At 46.9% G+C, this 17,077-nt stretch overlaps 1 protein-coding gene across 1 annotated transcript in view; it reads right to left on the bottom strand.

Moving 5' to 3' along the window:
* LOC106805865 (sialin-like) overlaps nucleotides 1–15,292 on the bottom strand; it is a 19,998-nt gene extending 4,706 nt beyond the window's left edge. Inside the window, exons 1-8 of the mRNA XM_014807637.1 lie at nucleotides 15,111–15,292; nucleotides 14,568–14,773; nucleotides 14,025–14,151; nucleotides 13,771–13,880; nucleotides 13,315–13,489; nucleotides 12,974–13,113; nucleotides 11,889–12,038; nucleotides 11,346–11,478 (exon numbers count right to left, since the gene is read on the bottom strand). Of these exons, the coding sequence (XP_014663123.1) occupies nucleotides 11,346–11,478; nucleotides 11,889–12,038; nucleotides 12,974–13,113; nucleotides 13,315–13,489; nucleotides 13,771–13,880; nucleotides 14,025–14,151; nucleotides 14,568–14,773; nucleotides 15,111–15,120 (1,051 nt within the window). The 5' untranslated portion in view covers nucleotides 15,121–15,292. The remainder of the gene's footprint in view (nucleotides 1–11,345; nucleotides 11,479–11,888; nucleotides 12,039–12,973; nucleotides 13,114–13,314; nucleotides 13,490–13,770; nucleotides 13,881–14,024; nucleotides 14,152–14,567; nucleotides 14,774–15,110) is intronic.
* Nucleotides 15,293–17,077: the final 1,785 nt, after the last annotated feature.

The following is a 17,077-nucleotide window of genomic DNA, read 5'->3' as shown; positions in this document are numbered from 1 at the left end:
GGAGGGGGGGGACGAAGATTGGCACTTAGGGTTTTCCTCTGCTTTTGCTCTTTTTTTTTGGCCGAGGTTGGGAAAACCTTGGGAGTCGTAGGAAGGACCAAAGCTTGTTTTGCCAGGCAGGGGACCTGCCGACCGAATGCGGGGGGAAAAAAGCGCATTGAGTAAAATTCAATAAAAAATAAAAACCCCTCTGCCTCTCTATTTCCCTTTTCTTCGTCTCTCGTCAATTTTCACTTTTAACCATAAGCGGGGGGAGCGGTAAAGCGCAAAAAAAAACTACAAATGACAATTCTTTTTTACCAAAAATTTTTCATATTGTTTGGGGGGGGGGACTTGTTTCACAAGGCGCATTGGCGTTGGGGCAAAACCTTTCGGCCATTATATTTATTTTCATTAACAAAGAAAAAGGAGGGCAAAGAATCGGGACTCAAGGGAATTCCGTCGGAACAAACCAGGGCGACGGTGAACACCAAATTTATAATAAACAATTTTAAAAAACACAAAAATGTAAATTACGCGTCTTTTTTTCCCGGCGGAAAGGTCGGCGGGGGTATGAACATACCTGGGGGAGGAAATTTAGAGGGCTGTGGGGGATCGGGGCGGGCGGGGACATGGTGGGGGGCCGGCTTGGTTCGAAAATTCGGGTTCTGCCATTGTGGCCGTCTGAAAAAAAAAAACTGTTTAAATCGATTAACAACAACAAAAACAATATATTATATATATATATATATAATATATATTAATTTAGCTTGGCAAAAAAAAATTTTTAAACAGGAAATCTAATTTCACCGTCAACGTCTCGCAACGGAAAAGCAAATTAATATCTGCATGCTCATCTTTGCAGCGTCTTGTCAATTGCACGCAAACCACAGGCTCGCAGTTATGTGCATCGGCATACTGCGCATTTCTATAGTCATAGAGCGAGAAATATTGGCCATATTATCATATATATATATTATATAATATATATATTATAAAGGAGGCTTTCGCACACAAGGCGTCAACGACAAAAATTACTTATTTACCGCCGGAGAGCATGACACCGACCGTCGGAACATACGCAATACCGCGCCACAATGCCGACGGTGGTCGCGATGCCGCACTCACTGGCACACGGTTGCTGCATGCCCATGCAGGTCACGTTAAATTGCAGCGAGCTGTTGCATGTGGCAAGTCATGTTAAAATCCAACGGTTGCCCTGCACGCCGCAGTCACGTTAAATCTGACCACGGTTGTTGCACGCCGCACTCACCGGGCACAGAGCCACGGTTGGTGCACACGACGGAACACGCACGCCCGCCCTCTAAAGTCGAACCAACTGGCCAGATCGCCGGCGCCGCGACTTGCGATGTGCGAAGCGCAAAAACGTCGCACGTCAAGCGCGTCCAGCAGCGAGTTTGAAGACGTTTAGGTCGCTCAGCTCGCCGACGAAAGCGTTTTGCTGATCGAATTCGTGCTACCGTGATGGATGCTGGCGACGACTACATACCGTCGCTGTCGGACGGGGGGAAGAGGATCGCCGATTCAATATGGACCTGTAAGAAGGTGAAAAGTATCGGCTCGTAAAAGTACGAGCAGAAAATGCTAAACAAATGAGAAAAATAAGCGAGCCGAGAGAGAGAAAAGAGCGTGCGCGAGAGCATAGACGGAACGAGAGAGAGAGCCGAGAGAGAGAACTGGGAATGAAAGATTGGATTCAGAGTACGAGAACGGTGACAGGCGCCGGGCAAGCCCGGGGAATATCATAACGGGGTGCTCTATAGGGGTGCGAAAAAGAAATAGCTATAGAGCAGAAGAGAGAGAGAGAGGCGAGAGAGAGAGAGAGAGAGGAGGAGAGCGAGAGGAAGAGAGAGAGGGAGGGAGTGAGAGGAGAGAGAGAGAGAGAGAGAGAGCAGAGAGAGGAGAGAGAGAGGAGACAAGAGAGAGAGAGAGAGAGGAGAGACTGCTAGTGGCTTTCTACTTACCAATCATAAACGCATGCTGCCATCGATGTTAGAGGTCCAAAAATCTCCGCCGTATTACACATTCCCAGTGAAAGCAACGAAATGCCAGTGTCCGTCACGTAGCATTGGTGCTGGAATCGCGCCTGAGGAAAAATCAAAAGAGGCGTGTGATTAAGGGCCCTACTTTCGGAAAATTCTTTTGCTTGCAAATCCTTTCCACTTCTAACGTGCAGTGAATATGAATGATATCGACAACGGTAATGTAAAATCGCGAAGGCTCATTATAACGTAGGCTACATCGTGGAGTATGGAGTAACCTTCACGTCCGAATCCATAGCTAAGGACATTTGCTTAAACCTTTTCTCTAGGTATCGCAGCTTTTAAGCATCTTCAGGTAACATTACCTCGGCGATAATTAGTACAGGTGTTGAGAAACGGGCAGCGTGTGGAGGATGCGCGTGCTAATTGCCGGGTTGAAGGATGCGGCGGCTGTGAACGCGCGGAAGATGTGGAGTATGCTGCTGGCAAGGAGACATTCGCTATCGATATAAGTATCGCCAGCTGGCACTCACTGTGTGCCGGAGGTGCGCAAAGCAGCTGCCTAGAGTATCAGTCCCACCAAGCCAAAGCGATAACATTCTTTCCCATATCCGTTAACGATATCACAGTCAAATGCCGACGAGCGACGGAGTCGTATCTTGTCAATAATTTAAACGCTGGTGAGTCATGCCAACCCAAGCACAGAGCGTTGCCAAGATAATATGACCAAGATAATTACTCTGCAGATAGCTGATTGCCTGTAGCCAATTATAAGTATATTTAATGCCCCTTAAATTCCTATCATCGCTCGTAATATAGCACACCGGGGTCTGCGTTGCGACCACTGTGAATGAACCTAGCCGCTGCTTAATGAACTCGTTTTTCATGTAGCGGATTGGTGGATCACGAGACGATATCCCTGTAATTGCTTGTATTTATTGCGGTAATAAAACGCGCATGCGCCGCTCTAGTTGACAAAACAGCATAGCATCGTTCGTACAAATTCCGTGAACGACCGCTGTGTGGTGTGTGTGTGTGTGTGTGTGTTGTGCGTGTGCGTGGTGCGCTGTAGAGCCACGTGTCGGGCGCCGTTGCGCCGCTGCGCCCAGTGCGCGTGCGTTGGTATGTGTAAGTGTGTGTGTCGTGCGTGCGTGTGCGCCTTCACCCGTCCGAGTCGACAACCAGAAGCTGATGGTGAATTCCGGGCGATGGCCAGACGATAGAGGACAATGCCACGTTAGTCCTCTGTGCCGCTGCCAGTGAACTGGAAGGTCCTCAGAAGACAGCGCCAGGCAGACCTGCGCGATGCGGGACCGACAGCACATGTAATTATAATACCTGCCCTCTCTCGCCTCTCGTCAATTCATTACATTAGCGGCAGCGTAGCGCAGAAAATATAATCAATCTTTATCAATATAATTTCATATGTGGACTGTTCCACAAGCGGCATGCGTTGCAACTTTCGCCATATGTTAACATACAATAAAAGCAAGAAATCGGGGGACTCGGAATCCGAACAACCAGGCGCGATAGTTGACACACTATAAAACTTTCTAACACAAGGATATCGCGTTTTCGCGGCGAGTCGCGGGTAAGGAACATCCCACCTGGAATTAGAGGCCTGCGTGGATCGGGCGGCGACATGCCGTGCGCCTTGCTGTCGAATCGTGACAATTGTGCGCGTCGTGGCTGCGTCAGTGGCTGGCGGCGGTGGCAGCGTCGGTGGCAGCGTACGCTAGCCGCAGTCGGTGGTCCGCCATCGGTAGCTGCGTCAGTGGCCATGACCGTCAGCTGGCTGCGTCGTGGCATGCGCGTGGGCTGCGTCAGTTCGGTAGCGTCCAGGCATAGCCGTCGTCATGAGAGTGTCATACTCGCCGCACCTTGCAACTTGGTGTATCTGTCAACTCAAATGCGCTCGCGTACGCGCATGCGTCGACTTCATGGATCGTAGACAAGATTGGCGCCGCCAGAAGTATGGTAATGCTTCTCGAACGACGTGCCCGACGTGCGCGCCACATTGATGAAGTAACGGCCGTCGGCCGGTCGGCAATGTTACCGTCCTCGGCTGCAACTGCCTGCCGTGCTCGCCACGAGGGAGCCTAAATAGTGAAGCCGAGAAAGTTTAGAATGGCGGTATACGGATCCAGCTTAAACATGCGATAACAAGGTAAAACTATACAACCGGATCGAGGTGTTATGCAATAGCATTGATGCAATGCCAAGGGAGAGCGCATACTAGAATATAGGGACAGAATGAGACCTAGGAGAAAAAGCAATGCAACAAAGAAAAGGAAAATACAAAGCAACTAGGATAGGATCTGTCAGAGAATTCACAGAGAATTTTTAGAATATAAAGAGTGCGAGGCATACAAGGCATAATACAAGACAGAGCATATATAAACAAGAGACGCATTTCAACCACTTCCAAGAATGTGTAAAAAAAGTTAAATAAGAAGTAAAAAATTGCTGATCATGCATACTTGTATTCTGCAACAGTCCGCTGCATAGAATCTCGACCATCATGTCGTCATCTCCTTCCATCATCATCGTCGTCGTCTCTTCATTATCATCGTCGTTCGTCGCGGCTGCAGTCGTCTGGTGTCGTCAGTGGTCATCTCACCGCAAATTGCAGGATGGCAGAAATGTCGGGAGAAACTGTTCGCGGCCAGTCGCAACAAGTTTGTTCTCCTGGCGGTAGGACGATCCTTTCGGGACAGAGCCATCTTCGATAGCCGCTTAAGCGTGCATCGTCTCCGTATTTTTCGCAGATGATGAAAAGTGCGACAGTCACTAGGCAGGTCCGCTCACTGCTGCCATCTGCTTCAACATCCGGACTCGCTGTTGCAGGGATCGCAAAAAACATAAAAGAGGTAAGAGAGAAACAATCGTCTCTGATGTTCGTTAGCAATTTGAGAACGCTATGGGACAGCGTTTCACGGCGTAGAGATGGTGGGTTTTAGATCACAGCGAGTGGGCAGCACAAAGCTCAGATAGCAAACGACACAGATACTGGCACGGCTGCTTCAGAGAGAAGCCCACGGAATGAGAAATACGCGCCAACAGAATCACATTACCAGGTTAGTAGTAATAGATAGTAGTTCAGTAATACCTGTATAGTCAGTAGTAAGTGTAGTAGTAGATAGTCGTAGTAGTCAGTAGCTAAGTGTTCAGTATGCCTCTACGAACAACTACACGTTCATCAAAGCGCGTAGCTAGACTGAATTAGAGAATAAAAACAATAAAACGCTGTACATGCCACAGAGTACAACGCACATACACACAGAGAAATACACGAGAAGAACACAGGGAGCAAAGGCGTTATTAAGCGAAAGAGCAAGAAAGAAAGTAAATCGAGAGAGAGAGAGAAAGACGAGACAGAACAGAGACGAGAGCAGAGAGAGAGAGAGAGGGAACAGGAGAGCGCGGAGAAGAGAAATATTCACACGGCACACGCACACCATGCCCAACACACCGCGCACACCGAGACACGCGAGACACGCAAACACGGAGCACACAGACACGCAGGACACGCCACACACACCGCACTACACCACACGCACACACACACACACACACACACAACACACACACACACACCACACACACACACACAGCACGCGCACACACACCACACCACACGGTGAGAGAGAGGAGAAGACGGCGAGAAAAAGAAAGAAGCGAGTTATCTGATGCGTTCAAATCTTTGACGGAAGAGCACTAGCAATATGACAGCAGATCGACCAAAGGGCGCCTCCGCCAGTAATTCTAACCACCACGCGGGTCTCGTCGGCTAGATCCCGTCCTCGTCCCATCCTCAGTCACATCCATGCGTCACATCCGCGTCACATCCTGCGTCACTCATCCTCGCGTCACCATCTGACGCACATCGCTGCGTCAACATCCTGCGTCACATCCTGCGGTCACATCTCGTCACATCCTGCGGTCACATTCCTGCTCACACCTGCGTCGCGGCTTGCGTCACGATCCGGCGTCACACCTGCGTCCACGGCTTGCGCTGGTGTCCGACGCGGGGCGTCTTCGTCGGTGCCGTCTGTAGCGGCGTCTCGCCGACAGCGGCAGCGTCGCGTCGTACAGGTGCGCCACCACAGAGCAACGTGTCCGGCGTCTCGGTCGTAAGACGAGCCGGTCTGGCTCCGGACAGTCCCGCACCCACATGTGCATCGGCGACGCTCATCACGCACGTGAACTGAACGGGAGCAGTTGCCGAGGGTCGACGAAGGTGCCCTCGACCGTGCACGTCGCCGGTTCCTCGACGCCAACGCGTCCTCATATAAACAAATGTCGTCAATCACATCTCTGTGAGCATGTTGGTGTGTCGTGTTGTGTGTGTGATCGTGGGTGTGTGTACTGGTGTGTGGTGATCGTATGTGTGTGTGTGTATTGTGTAATGATATGTCGGACTGTGTGGCTGTGTGTGATGTATGTGCTGGGTGTCGTGGGGTGGGTTGCTGTGTGTAGTGTGTTCGGAATAGTCGGGGATGTGTATGTGTTGTGCTGTGTAGGCTGTTGTGGTACTGTGTCGGTCTGTATGTATGGTAATGTGTGTGTATGGTGTGTATGATTGTCGTGGCGACCCGTGGCCGTGCGTGCATGCGCTTGGCCGCCTGTAAGTTGTGCAGCGCGTGACGTATCGTCTGTGAATGCTGCGTCGCGTGCGTTTCGTCGCGAAGTGTGCGTTGCGTTCGTCTCGCGAGGGTGTCGGCTCGCGAGTGCGCGCGCGGCGTCTGGTCGAGTGTGCGCGTGGTCTGTACGATAGCCTGCGGCGCGGCATAGATGTCTGTGTGCGTACGATGCACATGTGCGCGTAGTCGCGGTGTCCGAACGGCGCTCACGTCGCCGCAATCAACAACGTAACGATATTAGGGGATGACACACATGGCGCGCAGCATAACGCAGGTTAACGCTTACATGTCCAAGTTCCGATCAGGAAAGTCCAGTGCGGGAAAACTGCTCATTTTATTCCGCTCTGTTCAATTGCCGCGATGTGTATTTCCCGGCTTACTTTAACATGCCACTTCTACTATGTAAGAACCACCCCCTAGTCATAAGCATAGACTAAAACCTAACACCGGCGGTTAGCCCAGGCCCGCGGCGCCCTTAGGCTTGTCGAATCCCGCTGAACATTGTTCAAACATTTTGCAAATACGAGGAAATATGACCGAATGGAAAACCCCGTCTTTCCGCCATTACCGCTCAGAGTTCACGCACTGACGAAACACGAAGGCAGCAGATAACACCGGCGTGCATGCATATGAGGCAATTCTACGACAGAGCGGTGTGAATTAATATTTCTCATTACACCGCCTTAGATGAAAATGTCAAGTAACCGCTCACGTACCAACGATACGACTTATGACGCTTACAGAGGCACAAGGCAAGGCAGTTTTTTAATGTACTGCGATTGTTAATTTATGACTACTTCACCGAATTTCAGCACGAAGTATGCACTGGGTGAAGAGTCCCACACGTAATATCACACGATAAACACTGCGCCAGTACGCATCATTAGTGTCGCAGTATCAAGGTAGTCAATGTTCGGACAATCACAGCGGCCTTTGCCATCGCAAATTCGCCAAAGTGTACACATTATGGCACGACGTACTAACTAGCCGACAGAAGGATAGCCGTACGGACTTACCGTCGATGTCCTAGTGCCGTACGTCGCCTGGATACGACTGAAAAAGAGAATAGATTAAATTATCATGCATACTGCACCTGTTGGCAACCGCCGGTGACGACATCGTGGGGCATCATGCTAGAAAACGCGTAGTGCCGATGCAACGCTCACACAAAACCCACCCGCTCGCTGATAATCTTGCTCGGAAGGCAGAACGCACTCGTTACAGTACTTGCGGCGTATAAGCATACAGACAATTTGTATAGTCAGCATAAACCACGCATTGTATCGCGGGCAAAATTGTACGAGTAAACATGCACGGGTAGTAAATACTCAGTGGCGAAAGTTAACCAGGTTGTGTATAAATACAGAGCTTATATAAGAACTGGCGAGTAGAGACCGCAATTGGAATGTTATGAACGGAGGTGCACGCAGAAATTATACTGATAGCGTTTATACACGTATATTCAGCACAACGCACCGACGGTGAACTTCCGGTACTGAATGTAGCTAAATGTACGTAATGACTGTAAAACAAAACATTAACTAATATATCTATAACCTACAAAAGAGACTGAAGAGAACAAGCACGACCACGTACAAAGCCATTATTCTCCTCCCGGCGAATTCCTCTCCTAGGCATGTCGATGCAAGAGCGGATATGAGGTAGACAAATTCCCACAGAGCAGGCGCCGCCACCGTGAGTGCGACAAGCAGGTGCGTGAGCGCACCTCGACGCTGCGTCACTTCTTAAATAGGTACGCGCATTCACGTGACCGAAAATCCCCACTCGTTGAAACCATTCTGTCGTAGTCACGTGATCGGCAGATTTAAAAATAATCTCTGCCGTGATTGACGAGGGAAATATTCCTGCAGACTAGATTAAGATGGATATGTGTGTGGGGGGGGGCGAGGCAAATGATTCTGAGACTCAGTTAATGGAAGTTGTGTGCCTGTGGGGTAATGTGGAAGGTTCCACACATGATAATGAATTACATCCGTTGTTGATAAGATTCGTCAACACAAAAGCTGTTCCGAACAGGAAATCTGGCCTTCCTAACTTATAATGTTATAGATGTATAATGTTGCTTCTTGATATTGTTATTGTTGTTTTATTAGTTCTTGTTTATTAATTGGCCATCTTATCGCGACCAGCAGCGACACGTTTCAACAATCAGGCAACACACCATAATGGTTTTCGTGCATTTTCTTCTCGTTCTCATGTACACTTAGCAATAGAGAACAAAAGTCGGCGGGATGCTGCGGCAAAGAACTTTTTTTTGAAACAATTTTACCATGCGACGTCTCTCGGGGCCTCGCCCATTCGGGCATGCCCATTTGCCCGCGTGAGATCCGGCCTAAGAAAAATTATCTCCTGCCTGGCAACGACACAACCATCCGACCCGAGGCGCCTTTTCCCGATTATACACATAGCATGGGAGAGAGACTATTGCGGGATGCTGCCCAAAGTGAAATGTTTAGATTGCGCATCTCTCATCCGCATATCCTGCTATTCTTTGAGCGCGTAAGATAGGATCCTAAGAAAATTAATCTTGGCCTGGCAAACGAGCGACCAGCGGACGTCAGAGCTCCTTTCCCCTGAACATTGGGCATAAGTGAATAATTGTGGCGCAGATGCCGCTGCAAACGGAAACTTTTAGATGTGATTGCTACCATGGCGGCATACTCTCGCGGCATGCCCATACCAATTTTGAAAAAGCAAGCTGTAGAAAAATTATCTTCTCTGGCAAACATTTTTTTCCACGTCATTTACACTCATCGTCGACAATCATTATCATCGTAATAAGTCATATATCAACCAATCAACATATAACCAAATCATTATCACCATCAATATAATCTCACATTATCACCGAATCTCAGCTCTCTTGGTTTCATGATTAATTATCCGCGATTATTTAAGCTCTGTTTTATAGTCGGTAACGAACTTAGTTGTAGCGTGGTGTAGTTGGAGAAGAGAATTAAGAGTAAAACAGCCTTGGCAATTCTCACGTCATCCTTTACTTAGATACTTGAAGCATCCTGCACAGTTATCGTTTTCTACATCGATGCCAAACAGCAAACAATTCATTTATTTCATTCATGCAAATTGCGTGTTCAACCTCAAACAATCGGCGCACCAGATTATAACACCCGTTCGCCCAGTCAGCAACAGAATGAACGGCCTCCATTATCAAGATGCTTACACATTAACATGCGTATCGTGCGCGGATCACCATACGTAGCCTGTTATACAATGCACATCCGAATCAACCGCCATGCACACAGCGGGTTTGCAACAGAGTAGGTGCGAGGTCGCTACGGTGGTCCTGTTTGCAGGCGGCACTCTAATACTATAACCTCTCGTCTCGGGCCACACAGTGTGAGAGCTTGTGGCAGATTGCAACGAAGCGATAGTATAGCAGTATAGACGGCTACTCGCCAATGCTGGGATTATAGTAGCGTCATTATCCCTGCGACTCTTTGCTGCATGGCACCGCGTGCACGGCTCTACGTTTATCACAGGCGGTCGCGCCTCTTGGTGTCAGATTCAGTGTCTTGCTTTCTCCCAATTTGCGATAGAATATGTCGTAGCATTTTCGCGGAAAATACTGCTTTGCATGACAAGGCGCCGACGACCATGTCGGCGCATCGCGCGGCGCTTATGTCAATCGTCGTTCGTCGCCGCTTTTCACTGCGGCCCACGGTAATAAATCGGAGAGAGAAGAACGCACCAACACAAGATGGCGCGCCCGACACTGTTATGGCGAAATTGACGTAGAAAACTGTCTGCACTTCCGCGGCCAGAGTGCTGCGGGTGAGCAGAGCAACGAAAATGTGTTCGATGCGCGTGACAAATTTGCTAGCTAAGATTTTTCACTAAACCACAACTGAATGTGAGCACAATCGCCAGATTTCATTTATCTGCTAATATGACTTATTGAATGACATTTAATCAAAACGAGTTATCGAAACGATTCAATGCTAGCTTTCAATGAATTAATCATTTGATAATAATAATGATAATATATTATAACTATTGATAATAATCAAAAGTAATAATTACAAAACAAAACAATAACATCATAATAGCTTATAAGTAAAATGAAAATATTAATAAAAATATTAATAAATTTAGAAAACACACGCACAGATTGGCCGTCAGAACGCCGAAATTATGGTACGGCGCGACGATACCGGAAGCGGAAGCCGCAGTGGTTGAAGATTGCCGACCAAGATACGTGAAGAATCGCGGAGCCGACGTCGCGTGGCGACGCCGATGCCGCCGTAGCAAGAAGCCGCTGGACGTTTGCCCGACAGGTGACGAGTAGCACTGCCAGCCAAGCCGCTCTCGCCACGCTCACGTGACTCGCGGGACAAGAAAACGAGCTGCTGCGAGGAGAGCTCGGCGTGACGTCAGCACAGGGCCTGTACGTAGCTTCAGCCGTGCGTGACAGCACAAGCAACATGTCATTATATAGTGATGCGACGCCCCGGAGGCATCACCGACACCGCACGGCACAGTACACACTCGCAAATCACACACGCACGCCCACTTCGGACGCAGTTCATGCGTAGGACACGACTATATAATATATATATAATTTCAGATATATATAAATCAATAAACGATTATATATATATATATTTCGTTCAACGTTTATAGCATACAGTAATATATAACGGATAAAATATTATCTATCATAAAATGATTCCAGTCCTACCGATTGCCGTCCAAGTCTTTCTCACCCACGTCCTCGACAAGTACTCATGTGTAATCATGACGTCTGCCAGGGTGCCAGCTATGTACTGTGCTACGAACACCGACACGTAGGGCAATGCCGACAGAAAACCATTCTGCAAAACGAGCAAAAAAATACGACGAGAGTATGAGCAAAGCGAATCTCTACGCCTCTTACATGTGTAAAAATTGCGAATCGATACGATGGAAAGAAACGTGTATTTATCGGCAGGTCTGCTAAATAGCGAGGGACTTTGAAACGGGGGCAAAAATTCGCACGCTAACGTTTTACAACTCTCCATTTTTCTTAAGCTCTGCCATAAACAGCGAAGAACTTTGGAACGTGGTGACAAAAATTCGCGCGTGAGCGTTTTACAACGAGCTCTCCCATTCCAATGTTCTCCCGTAAATGCCAGAAAACTTAAGGCGCGTCCTACCGACATGCGGCTGCTTTAGCGCAGATCTCCAAAGTCTATCAAAACCATATAATTATCGCATTAACCGCGTGTAGTTTCCAGATGCCTACCGCAGCCATGTCGTATTTGAGAACCTCGTACATGAACGTAGGTAAGTTAGTCATCAGCGTGTACAGACCCCACGTGTAGGTGGCGCTAGTGTATACCATTAGCCACACAAGCGGAGACGTGAGTATGTCGAACCACGGTATTGTCGTGTGCTGCGATCAGAAATGCACAGATGATCACGATATAATATCGAAATAAATAACATCAGAAGTGAGGAAAACATAATAGAGGAATGAACGGAAAAGGAAAGAGTGACCGAGGGAAGAAACGAATAAAAACAAATGTCGATCAGGAATTATTTAGGAGAGGACTACCGTACGTAAAACGTTCGGATACGAGAGCGGACAGCATGCCTACTCATAATAATGCACACGAAATCACTACGAAAGGGCATGTTACACTGCAGGCCCGAAAATCGTTGTATATTAAGTCAGATCATAGATATATACAAACACAGTGTGTTTGTATATATCTACGGTCAGACACTCTACCAAGATTACGGTATTACACTGTAGGGACGCTGAAGGCTGGACGTATATAAAGTCGGACACACAATTCAAAGTACGAGTAATACTCTACAGAAACAAACGTCTCAGCACAGTCGGAGTAGAGTCGGACAGGCGCGCGCAAGCCTCTGCATATAATCGGGATACTCCATTAAATTGACTACGTCACGAATTTTCTATGGTAAAATTTTTAAATTTTTTGTTGCCATGTTTTTACATTAAAAGTAAGAACTAACGGGACTAAACGTATCGTCAAATTCTTACCTGATAAGATTGTTTCTCAACAAGTTAAAAATCCAAAAAAACCTGGACGATTTGATATTATGTTCCTGACATTAATTGCTTGCTATGGGCTATGTATGAGTCACGAGTGTATGTTCACATCGAACAATATAGTAAAATAGGAAGTATAATGCAGTAATTTAACCATAAAAAGTGAACAGAATTACTTATATTTTGTAAAAAAGTAGAAATGTTTATTTTTATTTTTACTATTTACGGTGACGTAATCACTTTAAAATTAGATAGGAATATAGAGAACAGCGCTATTTCGGCGGTCGCGTCGTAACTAACGTCGTTACCATTTTCTCGCGCTTGTGAACTTGGCCAGCTAATGACTGCTGAATGAAAGCTCGCTCCGTCTCACTGATGCGGGGATGCTCCTGCGGCGAATCATAGACGGTAATGAACCACAGCAGACACGAGATACAGCCAACGCCACCTGCAGGATATATGCGAAAATTCATGATCAGACGCGTATCGTGTGTGGAAGTAAGTTAGGATGCATGTGGTATATTTTACGTGACGTCTTATCTGTATTCTAGGAAGGGATCTGCGCTTCTCTTGCTGCAATTCTGCGACATTCTGCGAGTAATAATTCTTTTAGAAAACGTCTGTTTGGTAAACGAAGAAGAGATAATACCGAGTATATAGAATATCGAATCCCAGCTCACGTAGGCGCACAGTATGCCACCTAGCGGCAGCGTGATCACGTTGCCAATGTGTGTGCCCGCGACGCCATAGGAAACCATCCTACTGCGCTCGTTAGGGGGTGCCCAGGTGCTTAGCAGGCCTTGGTAGCATGCAAACGCGACGCCCTGAAGTTAGTGTACAAGAATTATCATCACAATTGTCGTCATCACTAGTACTATCATCATCACCAGCCCTGTCATTGTTGTCGTCATCACTAGTACTATCATCATCACCAGCCCTGTCATTGTTGTCGTCATCACTAGTACTATCATCATCACCAGCCCTGTCATTGTTGTCGTCATGCTTTCTTTTCCGTCGTCGTTTCATTATGACGATGCTGATGATCATTATTCTTCATCAATGACTTTCGTTATGTGATAATACTAACACATTTAAAACAATTTACTGTAGGTATAGCACTAGATGCGCACAGAGAAATGCTACGCATCCGCGCTAGTCTAGCCTGCATCGCGTGGTCATGGGGTTCTGCTCGCACCTTAACGTACATAAATCCAACTTTAAACGCAAATAAAGGAATCGTAATGCAACATACTCCGCACAACCCGATCGCGATTCGCACGCCTATGAATAGCCAGGCGTTCATCATGGCGGCGGCTGGCGACAGTAGCGTCAGCACGCATGCCGCAAGCTGAAGGATACCGAATGTCCACCTCGGTCCGAGTCGCTTGGCCATTATGCCGCCGGGGATCTGCGTGACAATGTAGCCCCAGAAGAACGACGACAGGACGAGACTCTGCGTGGTTTTGTCCCAGAGAAATTCGCCGTCCTGTTATTTGTAACGCAAAACAATTCATCGATGATGTTAGTAGTTGTTGTTCCTAGTTATAAGCAAGTTGGCTGCGTGGCAGTCAGTCTGTAACTTGTAGTGGCGAATCAGCATCGATATGAAACACTTTAAATTTGCCTATATTTTTTACCGTTATAGGTGGAATTATATAGGTACGTAGCAGAGATCCTTACCCCGTACCCCTCAAAACCCCTAGTGGCGGCACCTGGTGACGATTTATAACTGCTCCAATTTGATATTCGACATTGACAGTGACAGCGATCTAGACCTTATCCCCATTTAAACTTTAACCTATCTAATATTTTTAAAGCAAAGTATTTTGCAATCAAATACCTGATTACCGTATATTGTCATAAGTGCTATGTCATACAGTACTTAATTTGCGTAACACGTACCTGTTGCTCCACGGTGATGTTTCTACCGCATTCCGGCGCCAGTATGACGTCAGAGCTGTTCTCCTCCAATCCCTGCTCTTCTAGGGCTGTGTGGTTTACCATGCAGACAATTGCGACGCTGATGTTCGTGCGCATCATGTATAGAGACATAAACATGAGGAAAGAGGCGGCGACGATTCGCATGCGGTAGGACGTCCAGTAAGCAACTGCAATCACGAACGAAACGTTCTGTGCGCTGTGAGAATTCAGAACTCCCTACAATAAGATATGCCAGAACCTTGGGGGTCGTGGTCGGACACATTTGAGACTTTACATTATGGTTATAATTACATACTTCTACTCGTAGACTTGCTGACAGAAACATCGCGAAGTTACAAGAATAAAAAAATTTAGCACATTTTTCTCTTGAGCCTACGATATCCAATATCTTTTCGTAATTGATCATTGACTCAACGATACGTGCAGCCCACGAGCCTAAATGCATGCGCTATTACCGTTATCCAGACTACCCTAATCGCTCACCGTACTCCATTCCTTGCTTACCCTTCTTCATCTTTAAGTCGATATCTTCACTCTTTCAAAGGTTAGCCAGTGCGCCTCAGTGTCACCACACCAGTCGGACTTGTCACGATTCTTACGCTTGTTGTGAGTCAATGGATGTCATAACACGGCGTGATATTGTCGCGCCAGACACAATATTATCACTCTCACAGATCCCTGGGTCACAGGTCTGTTCCCATTGACATAAGTTGAACAGGTGGCCATTCGTACTCGCTATACGGTGGTTCCTACTGAAGAACACGCCAGTGATATTAGGAGTAAATTTACACGCACTCGCACCGATTCTGAGGAAACACACAACTGATTTATCTGTGTAATCGGAAGGTAAATATTTTTCCTTGAGACGGGTGGGTGGGGGAGGGGGGAATTTAGTATACAGTGCGTAATAACATACTGTTATTATACACGGGTTTGTGGTTCATAGCCAATACTGTGCAGGTCACAGTCCTCTCTAGCGATGTGACATATGCTCGAGTGTCCCAGGAAAGATGAGTCGTGCTGGGCTTATCTTAGATGCACCACGAAAATATTTGTCCTTGGATATATATATATAGCATACGTGCCGTGTCAGATTGGCATAGGTAGACATAGGGCTGAGATACACGGCAGCTATACCGACTAACGTTAGGTTAAAATTCGTTTGCATATTTATTACATTCAAACGCGCAAACGTCCAACAAATAACAATAACAGCATAAATTATGCGGATATAAGAATTACCCACTTATTATATATTTTACACACAAAATGTCTACGTTTTCGTTATTAGAGTGGCAATAGTTATAAAAAATGTTAAAAAATCGAAAACAATTATCAGCGAAACCGATTCGTTTACGTCGCGTATCAACGTTTTTGGCACGGTGGCGACACAAACATTATCTAAGCTCGTGATCGGCATTTACGAAGTGTCTTGCCACACTTGAAGCCGCAAATTAGAAACAATTCCAAATATTTTTGTCGCTCTGTGCCTTTGCTTGACCCTGCAGCTTAGGTAAGCAACAGCTCAACGGATGCAATCTTCGACTCTCTTCGACTTTTGTACTTTGAAGACTGATCCATACGAGGTTACGAGTTTGTGCTATACTATCTCTCGAGCGGACAACTTACACAAGAATTTACATACGTATGTTTACTTACTAGGCGTACGTTAGAGTACAATAACAAAACATATGTAATACAGCGACGGTTTCTTAAACGCTGCGTAGGGTATACGCTTAGAGCAGTGGTTTTCATGCAGCATTTCATCAAGAGCGCATTAACCCCTTTAATGCGCTCTTGATTTGCGCGGGGTTAATGCGCTCTTGATTTCATGAAGCGTTGCTATTTGATATAGGCAAGCTATACGCGTGGGTTTGGTTGGAGGTGATCACAGCCTCGTCATCGCAACAGGCTTTTCAGAATCATGATGACCGTGGGGATGAAATGATAGATGATGAAGTGGGTTGTCGTGCGCGTGCTTATGTAACTCGTGGGATATTCGTAATTCCTCTGCTAGCGTTTCGGTATCGTCAACGTCTACCGCTGCCCACGGAAGTATGTCCGAATGGATGAAGATTCCAAACAAAATGGCGCCGGACGACTGAATCGCAAAGTTGATGTAGAACACGGTTTGCCACTGCTGTTGAGTTTGCTGCAATTAAACGAACCAATTAATGTTCGCCCGCGTTCCTTGAGCTATATTACTATGCGTAACACTGAATTTTAAATGTACGGGTTGAGACCACGTCATTTGCAATCACAATAATGCATCGCAGTGCATGAGAAACTGCCGGAGAACTTAAGAAAATCACACCTCTGATGTTATAATGCCGATCACGTAAGGTGATACTATGCCGGACAGAGTTGCTCCTGTGTTCATAACACTGAAGACTACGGATCCGAATCGCGGGGCCAGGTCGAGATGGGCGACTCCAACGCCACCGAATATGAAACCATTGCAGAAATTTCCG

This window comes from Priapulus caudatus, unplaced genomic scaffold, assembly GCF_000485595.1.
Source record: "Priapulus caudatus unplaced genomic scaffold, Priapulus_caudatus-5.0.1 Scaffold131, whole genome shotgun sequence".
In the NCBI taxonomy this organism is placed as follows: domain Eukaryota; kingdom Metazoa; phylum Priapulida; class Priapulimorpha; order Priapulimorphida; family Priapulidae; genus Priapulus; species Priapulus caudatus.
The sequence above is the reverse complement of the archived record's forward strand: the minus strand, read 5'-3'. Positions and strand labels throughout refer to the sequence as shown.